Here is an 18,722-nt window from a genome sequence, read left to right as displayed (position 1 = left end):
GTCAGAACCAGTAACATCTATTTACATCTATTGCGATAGTTAGTCAACAATTAGAAAGGCATAAAGTAATACATATAATGGTAGGTCTAGACATATACATCGTAGAAATAATACTGTTAATCACTTGCTCTCAAATAAAATTAGTTTTATTGATTATGTAAAGTCAAAGGAAAATAATGCGAATATGCTAACCAAAGGCTTGTAAAGAGAGCTTATGTATAATTTATCGAGGGAAATAGGCATAAAGTCTTTAAAAGATAAAAGAGTGTAATGATGATAATTATACCTAGTTGAATGGAGATCCTAAGATTTAGGTTCAAATAGAAAATTAAGTCATACAAAATTCTTAGTAGCATTAGAAAATCATTATTTCCTGCTTATTCTTATGATGAAATAAGTGCTAATTGTTACGTGATAAAGAGTGAGTTAAGCTCTTACTGATTTTCATATCTTGGTACACCAAGTGGAGTATAACAAAATACTTTTAATACAAAAATCATCTATATGAGTTAGAAATATGGTCGTTTATTTGAGAATTTTGATAAATGTTGAATTCTCTAAAGCATACATGAATCTAAGAGTTGTTTAAGGCCAAATTGAATACAATAGTGAGAACTAAAGGAAATCTTTAGGTAGAGAGATATGTGAGTACTATTGTCTTAGTTTACATAAAAAACTAAATAGTTTAAGACATCACATTCATTATTTAGCCGAGTAAATTTGATAATATTTAATTAATAAAAGTTTAAAGTAAAAAATTACCTATCCTGATGTAGTAATCTACCAAATCAATATCTCTTAACAAATCTTTGAGTCATTTTCAAACTGGTGATACAATTTTCATTCATACTGGGCATTGCTAGAAACTTATTTAATTAACATGATTTAAGCAAACTATGATAAATGAGAAATTAATCTCAAAGAGCCCTTTGTTTTTTTAGATTTAATTCTTGATAATGATAGGAATTAATTCTTCAACCTTTTAACTTCTAAAATTTACTATAAAAAGGAGGTTGAAGAAAGAGTTTCTAATTTGAATTTTTCAGATTTTTCTACACTCTTTCTCATCTTATTTTTAGTGTTTTTATTCTCTTTTAATACTTTAGTTTTTTCTTTCAAATCTAAAAATTTAATACCTACACTCTACCAGATTTTTTTTTTTGTGAGCAAAGGAGGTTTGAGTTAGGGGTGTTCACGGTCCGATTCGGTTTTGGTTTTAACCCAAAAATTCAACCAAATGAGAAAATCGTATTTCTTATTAATATAACCCGAACCGAACCGAGAACCGGTTCAAACTGAACCAGTTTTGTTCGATTCAGGTCCGTTTTTAGCATAAAAACCAAAAAAACGGGACTAATCTTCATCACTGAGCTACTGAGATTTTCTCGCATGAATTTCATTGTAATTTTATAGAAGCATCATTCTCAAGGTGAGAAAATTTCATTGATGGTCCGGTTCAATCGGTTTAAGCTTTTTTAAATTGGAACCGAACTGGACCGGGCCGAGTGATTTTTTTATTTTTTAATCAGTTTATTCGGTTTTTTCTATCGGTTTGGTTTTTTTGAATAATTTTATTTTTAGTTTTTTCGGTTTAATCAGTTGGTCAGTTTTTTTAAACATTCCTAATATGAGTTAATGTTTGTTACACGGTGAGAGGAAAGAGTTTTTTTTCATGACTAGCATTAATTTCTTCTTCTCTTAACTTAGGACCATTTATGAAAAGCATCCCATTTTCCATGATTCCCAAAATTTTTCTTCATTCAAGTTAACACCATCACTTTCTTCTAGAAAGAGTTCTTATTTAATTTCCTAAAACATATTGTGAAATTCTCTGTATTGTCTTCATCAGGACGTCCCCACATGTAGTTCAAGTTAATTTTATAAAAACCAAATACATCATTATCAATCTCTGAATGAATGATAATAATTTAAGTTTAAAATATTTTTTACTTGAAAATATATTAAAATATTTTTTTTTATTTTAATTTTTTTTTAATAATAGAACATTAAATTATCTAAAAATATAAAACAGCTATTTTTTTTAATTTTAAATTTTTTTAAAAATACAGATAGATTAAACCACGTTTTGAGTAGTAGCTACGTCCACCTTGCCTGTCAAATAAGCTGGCTGCAAATGTCAACATTGCAGATGAGTTTTCCCATGGAAAAGAGAGATGGTTGACTACTAACATCGCTCTCCAGTTCTCCCTGAGTCAAACCGTATGATCTAAGAACTCTTGACCTCTCTCAGTCTCTGCACGAGTCATGCCCTTCTTTATTTCCGGTAGGTGGAAATGTTTCATTGACCGAGAAAAGATGTGTTTATTTTTGTGGTTTAATTGTATTTTTTTAAAAAAATGATTTTTTTATTTAAAATAAATATTTTTTGATATTTTTATATTGGTTTGATATTTTAATGTCAAAAAATAAATTTTAAAAGATAAAAAAAAATACAATTTTAATATTTTTATAAACAAAAAATAATTTTAAAAGTAATCTTTATCATAATCTTAAACACGTTCTCAAAAAATCCATTCAATTTCCTATATTCCTTTCCAATTATAATTTTAAAAATATATTTTTTAAATCTTAAACCCAATTACAAGGTAGTCCACTCCTCCCTAATGCCCTATAAAGAAGGTTGGGTGCTCCATGGGCAATCCAAATAGGCTTGGAACTAAGCTTAATTTCTGTGCTTGTTTTTCTTCTCTTTCAGGAATATCACAACATTATTTTCTCTCTTTTTCCCAGTCAAATTCATAAAATATAGTATTTTCTTTATTTGCATGGAAAATGTGACCTACTACAATTCATTTTCTAGAAGCAAGGCTGCACGAATAACAATTAGTCTAAATTATTATTATTATTAGTTTGAAAATTTTTACTCAACAATTTTCATTTTGAATCAAATACAAAAATAAAATAAAATTTGAGTTCCTGCAAGAATCACTTTCAAATATAAATCGAAAAATTCAGAATGATATTATTCAATAAATACTAAATTTTAGGCTTACAAATAGTTTAAATACGTTTAGAGAATAACTCTAATAGATCTATCATTATGAACTAAATTCTATGATCATGTGTTCACGTAACTCACAATCAAGAATAAAATCGAATCTTGGAAAGTCGAAGGAGATCTGATAGGATTGTGATATAATGAAAATCTGTTCCAAAGCAGCACTATTGAAATTAAATTGAATGATGCCATGAAATTAGTTAATATTCGATAAGTTAGTGTAGTTTTCTCAAGAACCAAAGAATACAAAATTCACTTTCACACACAAGCTGAAAATTCAAAATGATATTGTTGTTACCTACTTTTGATTCCATAAAAAATCAAGAAAAAATATTTTTTTTTTCAAAATACAAGAAGATATATAAGAAGATAGCCTAGAAGATTGTACAAGTTGGTGGTAAATGGCTAAAATAACAAGTGAAAAAGTTGAAGAACCAAAATATACAAGATTAAAAAATTTGACAATTCAATTTTAATTGACAAAAAAACACATTGGTAAAAATATTTTTATTTTAGATAAAATAATACAAATTTAAATATTTATTTTCGATGGTATAGATATATAAAAGTGACACATAAAAAAGTATCTTAAAAAAAAAATTAAATAGAAAACTCCTAAAACACATTAACTCCTAGAACATACCCTACAAAACTAGCTTCTGAAAATTGAGCTTCATAGGCTCAAGCCAAATATTTTGCATCGAATAGATATCTATTACAGTTTCGTTACAAGTATAGTAGGACTAGGCTCCTAGCTAGATTTCCTTTTGTTTCTACTATAGTTACAAGATTATGTTTGAGATTAATCCGAGTTTATTTTAAAATAGCTTTAACTTTTATAAAAATAATTATAAAAATAAAATAATATTATTTTTGAATAAAAAATATCTCATTTATCTAATTATGTATTATTTAGATTTATTAAAATTAATCGAATTACAGATTAACTTCTAGGCCCACTTAAGTTTGGTCAGGTTAACTTTTTAAATATATCAAATAGAAAGTCGATTTGAAATTAGGTTGGATATGAAGGTACTGTCGGATTCCACAGAATCCTCATCAAAATGGAGGATGATTTCACTATATCAAAAAAAGAGAAGGTGGAGGATTACCCAGTCAAGAGATATCTTTCTTTATGGTTTAAAACTTGGCAGCGAAGAAACGAAATTATTAATGAGACCTGGTCAAGAGAGCTCAAATCAAACGGTGTTGATACTTCACGAGAGTCAGAGTCTTTGTCTCTAACCTCTCTAATTTGTCTTCTCTTTTTAGTCACATTTATGGACTTTTCACGTTCCATTTGATTTTATATAATCAAACATTATTTATCCTTAGTTCACCTGCAGAAACCCACACCATGGATCTCATGATTCTTTTTGAGCACCCCTCTTTTGGATCCAAAGCATCCTCACCAATCATAATTCTAGGAACACTGCTTGCCCTTGTTGCAGGATTCTACTACAAACTCAAGAACTCAAAACTTGCAGGCAAGAACCTCCCACCTGGTTCACTGGGATTTCCACTCGTGGGCGAGTCTATAAGCCTTGTGAGGGCACAGAAACGAGACAAGATTGACGAATGGATGTGGAAGCGGATCGACAAGTTTGGACCTGTTTTTAAAACCTCAATTTTCGGTACCAAGACGGTGGTTCTGACGGGCCAAGCTGGCAACAGGTTTCTGTTCAGTGGCGGTGATGGCATCTCTTACAAGCAACCAAAGACGATTGCCAGCATACTGGGAAAGTACAGCCTCTTTGAGATTTCTGGGTCCAGGCATAAGCTCATCAGGGGTGCCATAGTTGGGTTTTTGAAGCCCGAGAGAATCCAGAAAATTGTAGGTGAAATAAATTCACTGGTCCAGCAACAACTATCCAAGGTACCAATCGAACTCAACTCTTACATCACAAGTTGTCCTTATCTATACAGCACTTGCTTTATGTTTGATGATTTTCAGGAGTAGTAGTTCAGTGATCGATAGTTGTCATTATGATTCTATTGTAATCATCTTAGCATGATTGTTTTTTAGAAAGTGATTTTATAATAACTATTTTTTAATTTTTTTTATGTTTGTTTGTCATTAGAAAAGTTGAAAAGTTTGTTTCCCATTAGAAAAGTTGGTAACATAAAACACTTTTCAGTTAAAGAAAAATTTGACTTGGTTTTCAGGAAAGTGTTTTGCTGAAAAATTTGGATGGAAAACATTTTCTGAAAATTATAAAAAATTTAAAAATATCATATCATTTACTGATTATATTAAATTTGGTACTTAAATTTTTAATTGCTATATATATTTTATTTTGAATATTTTACATACAGTAATTTTACTCCTGACCAATTTTTTTTTTTTTTTTACAGGAATTGGATGGAGTAGATTCTGTAAAGATAGTTCCATTCATGAAGAGGATTGCATTCAACATCACTTGCAATATCTTTTTTGGAATACCAGACGGGAAGGAAAAAGATACGCTCTTTGAAGAATTCTCGGTTGCTGTTAAAGGGAGTTGGGCTGTTCCCTTGGATATTCCAGGGACTGTATTTCATAGAGCAATGCAAGCTCGAGCTAGCCTCTGCAAAATACTCTCAAGAATTATTGATGAAAGGAGAAGACAAATGGAAGAAGGGACAGTTGATGTCAATGAAAACATCATCTACAGCTTTCTTAGTCTGCGAGACGAAAACGACGAACCTTTGATAGAAGAGGAGATTCTTGACATGGTGCTATCTTTAATAATGGCCAGTCATGATTCAACCACGATTCTCTTGTGCCTGCTCGTGAGGCTCCTTTCTCGAGATGCCGAGATATACAACAAGGTTCTTGAAGGTAATAAGATTTATCTTACATATGCGTAGAACAGTATAAAGCTTGTTGATAATATCAAAGCTGCTTGCTGTGTGCTTTGAAATCTTGATAGAGCAAAGGGAGGTTATCAAGGTTAAAGGAGGCAGTGATGGGAAGATCACATGGAGCGAAATTCAAATGATGAAGTATAGCTGGAGAGTAGCTCAAGAGATCATGAGATTTTATCCTCCAATTTTTGGCAACTTTCGACAGATAACCAAAGACGTCGAGTTCGATGGATTCGATATTCCCAAAGGATGGCAGGTGCGAACCCTACCTGTCTTCTACCTTCTCCATCAGTCATTAACTTGTGTTTTCTTCAAATGTCAGAGTCATTACGCTTGCTTTTCACTGCTACACTAAAAGCATCTCTGTTTCAGAAGACAAAATAGTCGAGGCAGAAGACAAGATAATGGATTCAAGTATATAGAAATCTGGAGGGTTTCTAGTAGATTCTAACCAGCAAGTGCTCATCTTAATTCCAGGTTTTGTGGGTGGCTTCTGGGACGCACATGGACAAGAGCATTTTTGAAGATCCAGAGAAGTTCGATCCCTCAAGATTCGACAATTCATCTAAAACATTCCCTCCATACACCTATATTCCTTTCGGAGCAGGCCTGCGCATCTGCCCCGGAGCAGACTTTGTTCGAATTGAATCGATGCTGGTGATCCATCATTTTATAACAAAGTATCAATGGAAAGAAATCATTCCTGACGAGCCAATAATTCGTGATCCCATGCCTTATCCAGCAATGGGCCTTCCCGTGAAGTTTTATCCAAGAAATGGCGATCTGGCCATACCAGGAAACGATATCTGATCCTTCTTGACCACCGGATGTGGCAGCCGATGAAGCTACAGTGGGAAGGGCATGTTTACGTTTTATGTGATGATCCATTATATTTTGTATTTAACTATGTAATTCTCGAAATTATAACGTAATGGGTGATTATTATTATTATATTAGAAACCTTACATTAAAAAAAAAAAAATACATAATCAACCATGAGATGAAGAAAAGTAATCTTGAAGGGATATCTCGGCCAGCAAGGACTGGATAAAAAAGTACCAACCCTCCCTGTATCTTTGACGATGACAGGATCAAGATTTTCAAGGTATGGAGTCAGATATACATGTTTTTATGTCTTCACGAAATCACAAAACGTCGAAGTAGCTGTTATGCTATTATTGATTTGAGTTTGTCGTCACGGCAGCTCAATCTTCATTTATAATATATTTCGTCTTTTTCTTGGTTTCCCTCCCAAGACGATTTCTTCCTCATCATCATATATATTTTAAAAAATCATAGCTTGATTTTTCTGCAACCTATCATGCGACTGAAAATTGAGCAAGCAGATGATGTATTGACTGCATCAATTTTTCTTTATAAAAAATGACTCGACAATGCTTCTTCTATCCAATTTAAAAAATTAAAAAAAAAAAACCTAAGCACACAGGCATGGCTTGGAAGGTGATGCTGAACAAGTGAGATTTGAGGAGAAGCAAAGAAAGGAAAGAAAGAAAGAGTAGAGAAAATCTAGGAAGAAGTGGAAGCTGAAGAAGAAAATAGAAAATAAAGGAACGAAGGAGAAGAAGTTTGTAACTCTGCAACTTTAATTAATTTATCAAAACTGTCTCACTTGTAGAAAAATTACATATAAATAGTAAAATCCTAATAACAACCAAGAACCTTATAACTCAGTAAATAAAATATTGAAAAAAATAACATAAATTAAACCTAATAATAACCCAAATAAAATCAAACAATGTAGGGGTTGAGCTATTTTATATCATCTTTAACTATACATGTGTGTGAATCGTGTCTCAGATTTGGTGTCTCTACTAACTCTCATGGGGTTAGAAAAACTCAACACTATTAAGATCCTGTTTGTTTGTTGAAAACTACTTATTTTTTAGAAAGTAGTTTTCTTAAAAATTGAATTATTGAAAAGTAAATTATTTTCTGATGTTTAGTAATGTCATGGAAAATAAGTTGAAAAACACTTTCCAGTATTTGGTTATATTATAGAAAATGAACTGAAAAATAATATATTAATGAATTAATTTTTTTTCCAAGTTTATCTAATATATATATATATATTAAATATAAATATTTAATCACTTACAATAAAAGATGAGATCTACAAAATGTAATGATGATTTTTTTTATTATATCCTATATTCATATATAAACTTATTTTATAAAATGTAACTATATATGTCATATAATATTATTGAGATGTAACCTTATGAAATATTTCTTAAGTAAAACCTATTAATATATTTGTTTTCAATTTTAAAAGCTTAAAATATGTTTTTTTTTTTCATATGAAGAAAGCCAAATTAGTTTATGGTATTAAGTAAGAGTTATATATTTGGTTTTTTTTTTTTGTATGAATATTTTTTTGAAAGATAAATAAATACAAAAATATTTTGATGGGTTTTTTTTTGGATAAAGATTGTTGTTTTTTTTTTACAGGTATGGACAATTATTCCTTTAATATATATCTAATAAGCATTAAGAAATAAATATAAATATCTTACATCAAACATAGTCATGTATAAATATTAAGTTTTGATGTTATACACATACATATTAGTTCAAATTAACAAACATAAACATTTTAGACCAAATTAAATAAGTAAAATACTTGTCAAATAACAAACATTAACTTTCTTATCATAGTAAAATCATCTTAGCAATTAGGCCTGTAGTAGTGTTGGTTTACAAAATTCTAAATCCAAATTTTTCTCAAATTAGCATTTTTTTTTCCATAAATGCTTTTACCAACATTTCATTTTGGACCAAGTGATCAAATGCATCCCAAGGAGTGATCTCATCAAAGCTTTCAATTTTCATCACTTCTATATATAGCTTATTAACATCAAGTTGATTTTTACTGAAGTTTTGAATTGCAAATGCTACATCTCCAATCTTTTTAGACAACTTTTCAACACCATCATCTTTATACATGTGATTTCTCTTCTTATGTCTCCTTCTTTTAAAGTTTCTTCATATTCCCTTTCATTTTCAATTGAAATTAATTGCATTTCAGTGTTCTCTTTCAAATTGATATCAACTTATGATTTGACATAATTTTCGGTTGCCATATCTTTTCCAACAATAATTTTCATTGCCTTGTACATATCAAGTTTTTTATTGAGATACTTGTCATGATTGGGATGTGCTTGTTCATAAAGTTTAGAATATTTAATTTTTTTAGTTCCTTGTATAATATTTTAGAAACCAAAAGTAAATATAAAAATTAAAAAGAGTATAATATTTATCATATATTTATTTCTTCATCATATACACCTTTCAAAACTGTAATAATCTTTAAACAATCATCCAAACAAAAGCCACTTTTATTTTTAAGTTTGGTTATTATTCCTCATTTTTTTTCACAGTGTTGAGATGATTGTCCACATGCTTAGACTTGTATTGCAAGCTGAACTTTTGACTAATTTCTGTAGCCACCTTAACAAAAGATTCTGCTTTAAAGGTGGAAGAAGGTTTGTTTCCTTTAAATGCCTCCTCAACTAATATCTCAAGTAACATACGAGACATAGGCTTAAACCATGTGAAGTGTTTGCCCTTGCATTTTTCATTATGTGCGGTACTCATTTCTATAAAAAAAAAAAAACAATTACAAATTTATACAAAATAAAATCATACAATATTTAGATTTAATAAATTTAATATAAAAACTACAATTAATATTTGAAAGAGAATACATAAAATACATAACAAATTATAATAAAGTCAAAAAGCAATCCAAATATATAATTAACAAAGATAATACAAACTCAAACAAGACATAATAAAAACAAACACATATAATTAACACTTAATTACTAGTTTCTTTGAGTGTTATAATCATTCAAAATGGTTGATGCAATCATTTATCTTTTTGTTATCCACTCCCTATTCTTTTCCTTCTCCTCCCGTTGACTTAAGTTGATTGTTCGTCTATCTGGTTCACTTTCCGAACATATTTCTTCCATAAAAAAGTCATAAGGATCAACTCCCATTATGTGATTATGAATAATACAACATGTAAGCACAACATCTACTTGTGTTTCATAAGACCAAAAAGATTTTCCATCAATTGATCTAAAACAACTCTTCAAAATACCAAATTCTTGCTTAATAACGGTTCTCAATGAAAAGTATCGAAGATTAAATAACTCATTTTCATTTTCTGGTGAATGTTCTATAAACTCATTCAAGTGACATTGAACTTCATGAAAAGGAGAAATGATTCCTTTTTGAATATCGTAACTAACATCACCAAGATAATATTTCCCTACAGATTAAAAAAAACCTATTACTATATTTATCTAATTAGACATTTTATGTATTTATTGCATATAATAAATTCTTTATTATATACCTTCTAGAATTTTTAGACCACTAGGTCTTGATAATGCATCACCTAAAACCTATGAATTATTTGCATTTCCTTCCCAGCCAGCTAAAACATATATAAACTGTAAATCAAAAGTTATAGCTGCTAAAACATTTTGTGTTATTTCTTCTTTTTGACCTCGAAACTTTCCTTGAATCTCAATAGAAACATTTGCAGGAACATGGGTACCATCAATTGCTTCCACACAATCCTATATAAACATCAAAAAATAATTTATAACCTTTTTTCTAGATGTAATTAATTAATGTATAAAAATATTGGTATTGTTCTCATACTTCATTATCTATGCGGGAACTGTATCCTCTGGGTCTTTAATAAGGTGTTTGTATAAGGGTGTTTTTTTATTTAGGATAGGAGAGGATAAAGAGAAGGTGATGCAAGGAGATATCATTGAGTGGGTCAGGTTCTACTGGAAGAGAAGCAATTGAAGAAAAGAAGAGGAAGAGATGGAGTTTGGCTCTCCTTCCCAAATCTGCCCCCTTCCCAAATATGCTATCTTTGGCTCTACTTGTCCTTCTCTTATGCTTTCTTATAAATTTTGATTTTATATGTGATTAGTACTTAAAAGTGCATTGTTATCAAGGTTTTATATCATCATTTTGCACTTGAAGTATCAATAATTTCTTAACTAAAACATGTTTTATAATAACATATCTAATAATATAAGATACCTTTAATTTATGGTAAATGTTCACCTTAAATATAGGCCTATCACATAAATAAAAGGATTTATTGATGAGTTTAAGTACTGAAATTGAAAGGACAAAGAGATGGCTAAACTTAGAAAAAAGATGCTGGTTCAATCCAAATTGGAATAGTATTCGGTAATTAGGTCATATCTGAAGTTGTAGATCTTGGATTTAGGTCTGATTTATATGGTTAGGAAGATAAGACATAGGCCTAAAACTTTCATGTGGAGTCCAAGATTTAAAAAGGTCGTTTTCAAGTTCAAATTATAGCAACAACGGAGAAGTCTAAATCTGTCCTATAGCCCAGACACTATTCAGTGTTCATCCTATATCTCGAGTTTTAGAAGTTCAAATGACCTCAATTGTTTTTTCCTAGAAAGATGAGATAATTTCCTAGAACTTTCATGAGTACAGGTGGTTTAAATTCAGACATTATCAATGATGTTTTGTTTAGACAAGAAGATAAGGATTGTCACCAAGTCAAGATGTGGCCACCCATTCAACAATTAGTCATCAAATCAATAGTTCCAAATTTTGTCTTATAAAAGGAGGCATTTGGCATGCATTTAGACATCTTGATTGTTCAGATCAAGATCATGTTCTTTATATTTTTATAATGTTTAAATTTTATTTCATGTTATATTTTCCTTAATTTCTTGTTTATGCTTTTCATTTCCTTTACTATACCTATGTTCTTATGTTGTTTATTTGTGTTTTTCTTCTTCATTATGTTTAGCTAAGTTTATTATTTCAAGGTGAAAAGGTTTCACTAATGGTGTTAGAATATGTATAATATAAACTCAACATGGACTTCAATGTTTATATCCAAGAAAGTTTGCTATTAACATGTCTTATCTTTTTATCTTATTAATTCTTAATACCTTGCTTGTTAAATGGTTAATCTAGATTTGTGGCACAACAAATGCTTGGCACTTTCATAGCCAACCGTATGATATAACCTACACATGTGTTATGAATGAAACTTGATTTGTTGTTAACATAAGTTAGCATCATGAATTCCTGACAATATTTAGAAGTATGGTGTTACTAAAATAAGATAATTAATATGATCATGTTAAAAATTTATAATGAATAATTAAGGATAAATCATTCGATTAGAACCTTCTTTGTGTGTGGTTTCCAGTTGATTAATAAAAAGAGTTTATATTATACTTATTTCTAATACTATTAGTAGATCCTCTAACCTTGACAATTATTTTATCCTTGTTTAATCTTCACATTAATCTTACATTTCAAAGTTCTCTTTACCTCATCATCATTATTTATAATTTATATAGTTAACCCCCCTGCGGTTTGACTCCGGTCTTACCGTGTTATTTATTACTTCGACACTATTGCACTTAGAAGAAAACATTAATCTTTTAGTCGTATCACTCAACTTATAAGCTTTGGGTCCTTTAGGCTTTAAGGCCAAAACTTAGGCTATACAATCACCTTACTGATTCAAAACTATTATAAATTTCATTGAATGCAACTCGAATTAAAGTGTTAACTACTATCTAAAGAAAATATTTCAATTAAGAACCATTTATGAAAGGTGACCCCTGTTATAAGTATCAAAACAAGTGCTACCTATTCCACTGACATTAGAGCATGACATTAAGGATTGATTTGCCTTGGAAAAAATAAGTTCATCAATTAGGGTTTTTTTATAACAATTCATGAAGAATTATTGCTTCATTAGACAAGAGGTAGGTACTTCTAATAAACACCAAATGACATAAGCCAAAACAATATCATACTTGACATAGACTCTTAAAAAAGACGTTTAAGAAACAAGTTTTATTGGCTATTAAGAACATCACTATATGGCATGAAACCATCCTCCTTGCTCCTAAAGATGGACTTATCACCACGACAATGCCCTAGTTGTAACATAAATTACCTTAAACCATTTGATACATCATATATTTGTTTTAGATTAATGTGAGTGTCTGAACTAGTTTAAGCGCATTTTGACTAATCCCACGGGCCCCGAAATTAACGAGCATATAAGCCTCTAGCGGCTTTGAGGTTTGTGAGACTCGAATTAGTGATTTCTGGGGAGCCAACCCAGAATCTAACCAGTTGAATTACACCTCTTGGGGTTTTGATACATCACATCTTGATATATGATGAGAGTGTCATGACAATCTTTAATTATCTCTTGGGATATTTGGTAGAAGATGTGAACAACAATGTAGAACTAAAAAAACTCTTTTGATTAGGATAAAAGGAAAATGAGTCCTTGCAATGTAATTCCGAGTCATTATGGGAATGTACCCTAGATGTAATATAAGTTATAACTCTTAAGCTGAAAGTTAAAATTTCAACTTTTGATTAATTCAAGAATTTGACTCAATTTTGTAACAAACTAAATCAAAAGTCCTTTCTAACAAAATATGTTTATAACTCTCCTTCAAGTCAAAAAATCATACCAGACATAATCTGAATTTCTGAGTACTTTTGAAAGGGTACTTGCATGTTTTTTGAGGATTGATTTTGGCTAGCTTGAAGGCCTCCTCAAATACATCTTCGAAAGGTTTGCAGACAACTGGAGTTTTTTGAAGTACTCAAACAGGATTAGACGGCCAAGGATGTTCAATGATGTCAAGAATTTGGCTTTTGGATGTATAGCCGAACTCCAATTTCATCACAAGCATTGATGTCTTCGTAATTAAAGGGATCATTAGGGCCTCAAAGCTTGAACTGCTGAGAACTTCAGCCACATGTGCTTGATCGGCATCTGAGAATATCTATTACACAAAACCCAGAAAAAAAAAAATCATCATCAGAACTAAGAAAGCTTAATTTGTAGTTGATTATCTACTTGTATTCAATTAGAAGACATCCTAAGCAAAGACTTCTTAGAACATGATCAGGCTTTAGCCTCTCGAATGGCAATCTCCCATGAACAAATCTGTAAACATGAAAATGTAAAAGATCATTTATTATGAAGCAATAATCCATTTTATGTAAAAGAAAGCTAAAGCTATATGTGGGAATATTTAACTTGGTGCCTGTGATAGTCATGGCTGTCAAAATCATAACCTTGAGAGCAGCCATGGATGTGCCATAACTCTCGTACAGAACACCATTCATTTGAGAGGCTTCAGTTTCTTCTATACCAAGCTTCTGAATCATGGATTCTGGACAAGGATGTATATGCAGAGGTGATTTACTATATATGCTCTAATTAATTAAGGAAGGAGTAAAGGTGTAGGCATTATATATACAAACAGACCAGAACTTCGAGGATAAAGCTTATCATCAACATCTACAAACAAGACACATTTCATGTGATGGTTTTATTAATACATTGGCTATGGATTATGAACTGTCAAAGACTGTCTGCTTGAATGAGGGTTTCTTACCAAACTTAAAATTAATATTTTTTTTATATCGTATGATATTGGAAAATGATGAGACCCACTAAAGTTAATTAATGATGAACAAATAATATTTGATCTTGAGTTAACTGAAAAAAATACATAATTATTTTTTATATTATAAAAAAATTGACTCGGCTGGGCTTATCTAATAAATACTAAAGTTATATTTAATCTACACTATTTACAGTGAAAAGAAACTATTATAAATAACTTGTGCTAATTTGGATTTTTTAATATACTAATTCTATGCGAGAACCAATGATTCATAAAAAAAGTCATATATGTTATAAAAAAATATAAATTATATTTTGAGACTTTACCTCACAATCTAAGCTTTTAGGTTAAAATAATTTTTTGACATAATATCAGAACCTTGATGACTAAACGATCATAAGTTTGAATTTTACCATCTTTATTTATTTGATAAAAATTAAGCATAAAGTGATGTGAGTTTATATAAATTTTAAGTTCAAAGGGTTTTAACTTGAGGGGATGTGTTAAAAAATAATATAAATTATATTTTAAAAGTATTAAGTTGAGATGATTTTTTATAATATATAAGCTAAAAAATACCTTCACATGGAAGTCATGTACTATTGTATTGTGTATTGACAAGTCTATGTGTGGAATAAGGGCACATATTAGCTTATATACACAAAAATTCAAGGCCTTTGGAGGGACTAATAAAATTGATCTATGTGAATGTGTGATTTTTTTAATATAAGTATTGCGAATTTACACAAAGTTATTAAATTCCGCCAATTCATGATATGCTAATGGAGTCACCACTCACGAGAATTTGATAGATTAATTTTATTTTATTTTATTAATTTAAAATAATATAGTTATTCTAAGAAAACAAACATTATTAAAAAAAAAAAACAAAATAAGTTTTGATCGTCTAAGTTTAATCAAATTAATTTTTATTTATTTTTTTTAAAACTCAAACAGTATCAAATCCTGAATTGACTATATCTTGGGTTAGTTCTGGCTCATGAAATTTAATAATATTACTTCATTAACAGTATAAAATTACGGACAAAGTGTATTCCCTGGATATACATATATTAAAGAGAGAGAAAATATGTGCTATGGGTAAAAATAAATTTTAGGGTTTTTAATTGTTAATCCATTAACTTTTGTGTTGTTGTTTGGTAACGAGGCCTAAACGAATAATATTTTATAAAAAAGTTAATTTTTTTAATTAAAATTATATTTTTATGTTTTTAAATTATTTTGATATATTGATTTTAAAAATATTTTTTTAAAAATAAAAAAATTATTTTAATATATTTTTAATAAAAAAAACACTTTGAATAGGATAAAAAAGTGATGCTTTAGTAGAAATCAAAGGATCTAAGCTAGGCAGGTCTCTTATAATCTTACAAAAAGCAAGAAAAAAAAATAAGAATTTGTTTGTTGGTGACAGACTTTGCACTTGTCTCATTGGGCTCCAAGTCTTTTTCCAGCATATGTTCACACTAATCCTTGGACACACAATTGAATAGCATAGAAAGTACAAAAAAATGGCGTCAGAAAGGACCCTTGGTTAATTTGACATTTGTTTGTTTTTTGAAAGCATCCTTCACACATAGGTCAAAGTTAATTTTTTTAAAATTTTTAAAAAACAATAACTATCACGATATTATCAAAACTCAAAAATTTTATATGAAAGTAAAATACACTTTTGATCTCAAATTTAAAACTGATAAAAACTTATATCATATGATGATCAAAGTATTTTTCTTTATTTTCTAATTAAAATTAAAAATTTCTTTATTAATTATTTTTAACAAATTAAAATAATCCTAGTATTTTATAATAAAATACTATTGGTCATTTAAAGATGCTAACATAAAAAAAAACAACAACTATATAAAAAAAAAACAACTACATGAGACACTTCAATAACCTAAGAATGATAACTATTTGGCTAATTTGATAAGCCAACGATGGAAGAGGAAGAAGAATCTGTTATGTAACTAGCAAGTTAGTTAGAGTTAGTTACCTATAATAGAAAGTTAGTTATGCAAGCTGTGCTAGAGATTAATATTGATCGATCGAATTATGTTTTATGGAGGTCTCATATTGATAATGTTGTCTTTGCTAATGGTTTTGAGGATTTCATAGATGACACAACCATTTGTCCAGAAAAAGAGCTAAGTCCAGGAGTGATTAATCCATCGTTTTTCGCTTAAAGAAGACAAGATCACATGATTCTTAGTTGGATATACTCATCTTTTATGCCAGCTATCATGGCATAGATTATTGGCTACAATATGTCTCACACTGCCTGGAATGTTTTGAAGAAAACCTTTTCATCTTCCTCACAAGCTAGAATCATGCAACTCAGGCTTGAATTACAATCCACAAAGAAAGGATCTCTATCAATGATAGATTACATCATGAAGGTTAAAGGCGCTGCAGACAATCTAGTAGCCATTGGAGAACCTGTTTTAGAACAAGATCAGGTAATGAATCTCTTTGGAAGCCTTGGATCTGACTATAATGCAATAGTTACTGCCATCAACATTTGAGATGATAAGATCTCTATTGAAGCAGTTCATAGTATGCTACTAGCTTAATTGATCTCGTCACTATGTCTGCTTGTTATGCCTCTTCCTCTATTAACAAAGGTGGTGGAAGAAAGTACAATGGTAGTTGAGGACAAAGCTATACCTCAAATACCAGTAACTACACTTACAAAGGTCGTAGTGTGGGGGTAGGTATAACTACAATGAGAGACACAATTCAACCAACTCTGAAAAGCCACAATATCAATTATATGGCAAGTTTGGTCATATTGTCCATTTTGTTACTATCGGTTTGATATCTCATATCAAAACTCACAAAACAATGGTACTTCCTTTTTTAATGCTAGAAATCAAAACATAATGCCTGCTATGGTTGCATCTTCTCATAATCCTGCAGGTGATGATTGGTACCTTGATTCTAAAGCAAGTCATCATCTGACTCAGAATGAAGGGAACCTCAACAATTCTGCACCTGACATTGGCACAAACAGAGTCACAGTTGGTAATGGTAAGCATCTATCCATTTTCAACAGTGGTTCTCACCAGCTAGTCTCTAATTCACACTCTTTTTAGCTTAGAAAAGTATTTCATGTTCCTTTTATCTCAGCCAATCTGATTAGTGTTGCTAAATTCTTCTCAAAAAATAATGTTGTAATTGAGTTTCGGTCTAATAGTTTTATTGTGAAGGACCTGCATACAAAGTAGGTGTTAGTGCAAAGCAGACTTGAGAATGGGCTTTATAAGTTTCTAGTGCTGCACAGAAACAAGAAAATGGTATGACAATATTAGTGCTTATCATATAGCCTAGAATCCTGTTTTCCATGCACGAACGAAGCATAAAGAGATTGATCTCCACTTCATTTGTGACCAAGTTCTCCAAGGCAGGTTACAACTGCAATTTATTCCCACTGAAGAGCAGCTAGCTGATCTCTTAACCAAGCATCTCCCAAGTGCAAGGTTCTTGTTCCTCAAGTCTCAACTGTGTATCGCCCCCATACCCTTTCACTTACGGGGGGATGATAAACCAATGATGGAAGAGAAATAAGAATCTGTTGCGTAACTAGCAAGTTAGTTAGAGTTAGTTACCTATAACCGAAAGTTAGTTATGCAGCTATGTTAGTTAAATGTTAGTTATGCCAGTTGTGCTGGCAGTTAGTCTTCTCCTTATAACAAACAGCTTACATATAGATATGGTTATCTGTACTCTTAAAAGATTAGAGAAATAGATATTAACAACTATATGAAAAAAAAAAAATCAAAATCAAAATTAAAGCAAGACACTTTAATAACCCAACAATGATAATTCATCATCACAAAAACAAAATTTGTCAATCTAACATTTTCACATATACAAGTCAATTAATCGACCCTCCAAACAAAAAAAAAAACAAAAATTCATAATAAAATCAATGATAAATTAAAAAAAATGATCATATCCATGATCAATCAATGCAATCAAATAAAAATTAAGTAAAGAAAAGTTTAAAGATTAATTATCAAACTCAAGAAGTTTAATGACTAAGTTCTAATCTTTTAGACATATGAACATGCCAATTATACTATAAAGTTAATTGTTAAATTTAGTGATGTTAATCTCACCAATTAATAAAGGATGTATCGTTAACAAAATATAACTACAATATTGATATTAAAATAAAAACTAATAGAGCTATATTTTAAATATAAAATATACAAATACAAGGAATTTTTTTTCATGGAAACGTTAATGATGTTTTAATGAAAAGGATAGAAGGATTTGAAATCTACTACTTTAGACTTCTTTTCCTTTCTTTTCTTAGCATGAAAATATAAGATATTGTC

The 18,722-nt window shown here is 30.0% G+C and overlaps 2 protein-coding genes across 2 annotated transcripts; one reads left to right on the top strand and one right to left on the bottom strand.

Annotated features, from left to right (window-relative positions):
• The first annotated feature begins 4,106 nt into the window (after positions 1 to 4,106).
• Positions 4,107 to 7,107, top strand: LOC118035983 (taxane 13-alpha-hydroxylase). Its single transcript, XM_035041656.2, has 4 exons — positions 4,107 to 4,895; positions 5,375 to 5,840; positions 5,932 to 6,122; positions 6,344 to 7,107. Exons 1-4 carry the CDS (start codon positions 4,377 to 4,379, stop codon positions 6,674 to 6,676), a joined length of 1,509 nt encoding a protein of 502 aa, XP_034897547.1. The 5' UTR covers positions 4,107 to 4,376; the 3' UTR covers positions 6,677 to 7,107.
• A 6,441-nt stretch (positions 7,108 to 13,548) lies between these two features.
• On the bottom strand, positions 13,549 to 14,119 carry LOC140955058 (uncharacterized). The gene is made up of 3 exons (XM_073406588.1): positions 13,989 to 14,119; positions 13,850 to 13,895; positions 13,549 to 13,731 (listed from the first exon to the last, which is right to left on the bottom strand). The coding sequence occupies exons 1-3, from the start codon at positions 14,117 to 14,119 to the stop codon at positions 13,549 to 13,551; spliced, it is 360 nt and encodes a 119-aa protein (XP_073262689.1).
• Between the last annotated feature and the right edge of the window lie 4,603 nt (positions 14,120 to 18,722).

Source organism: Populus alba, chromosome 19 (genome assembly GCF_005239225.2).
Source record: "Populus alba chromosome 19, ASM523922v2, whole genome shotgun sequence".
Classification (NCBI taxonomy): domain Eukaryota; kingdom Viridiplantae; phylum Streptophyta; class Magnoliopsida; order Malpighiales; family Salicaceae; genus Populus; species Populus alba.
The sequence above is the reverse complement of the archived record's forward strand: the minus strand, read 5'-3'. Positions and strand labels throughout refer to the sequence as shown.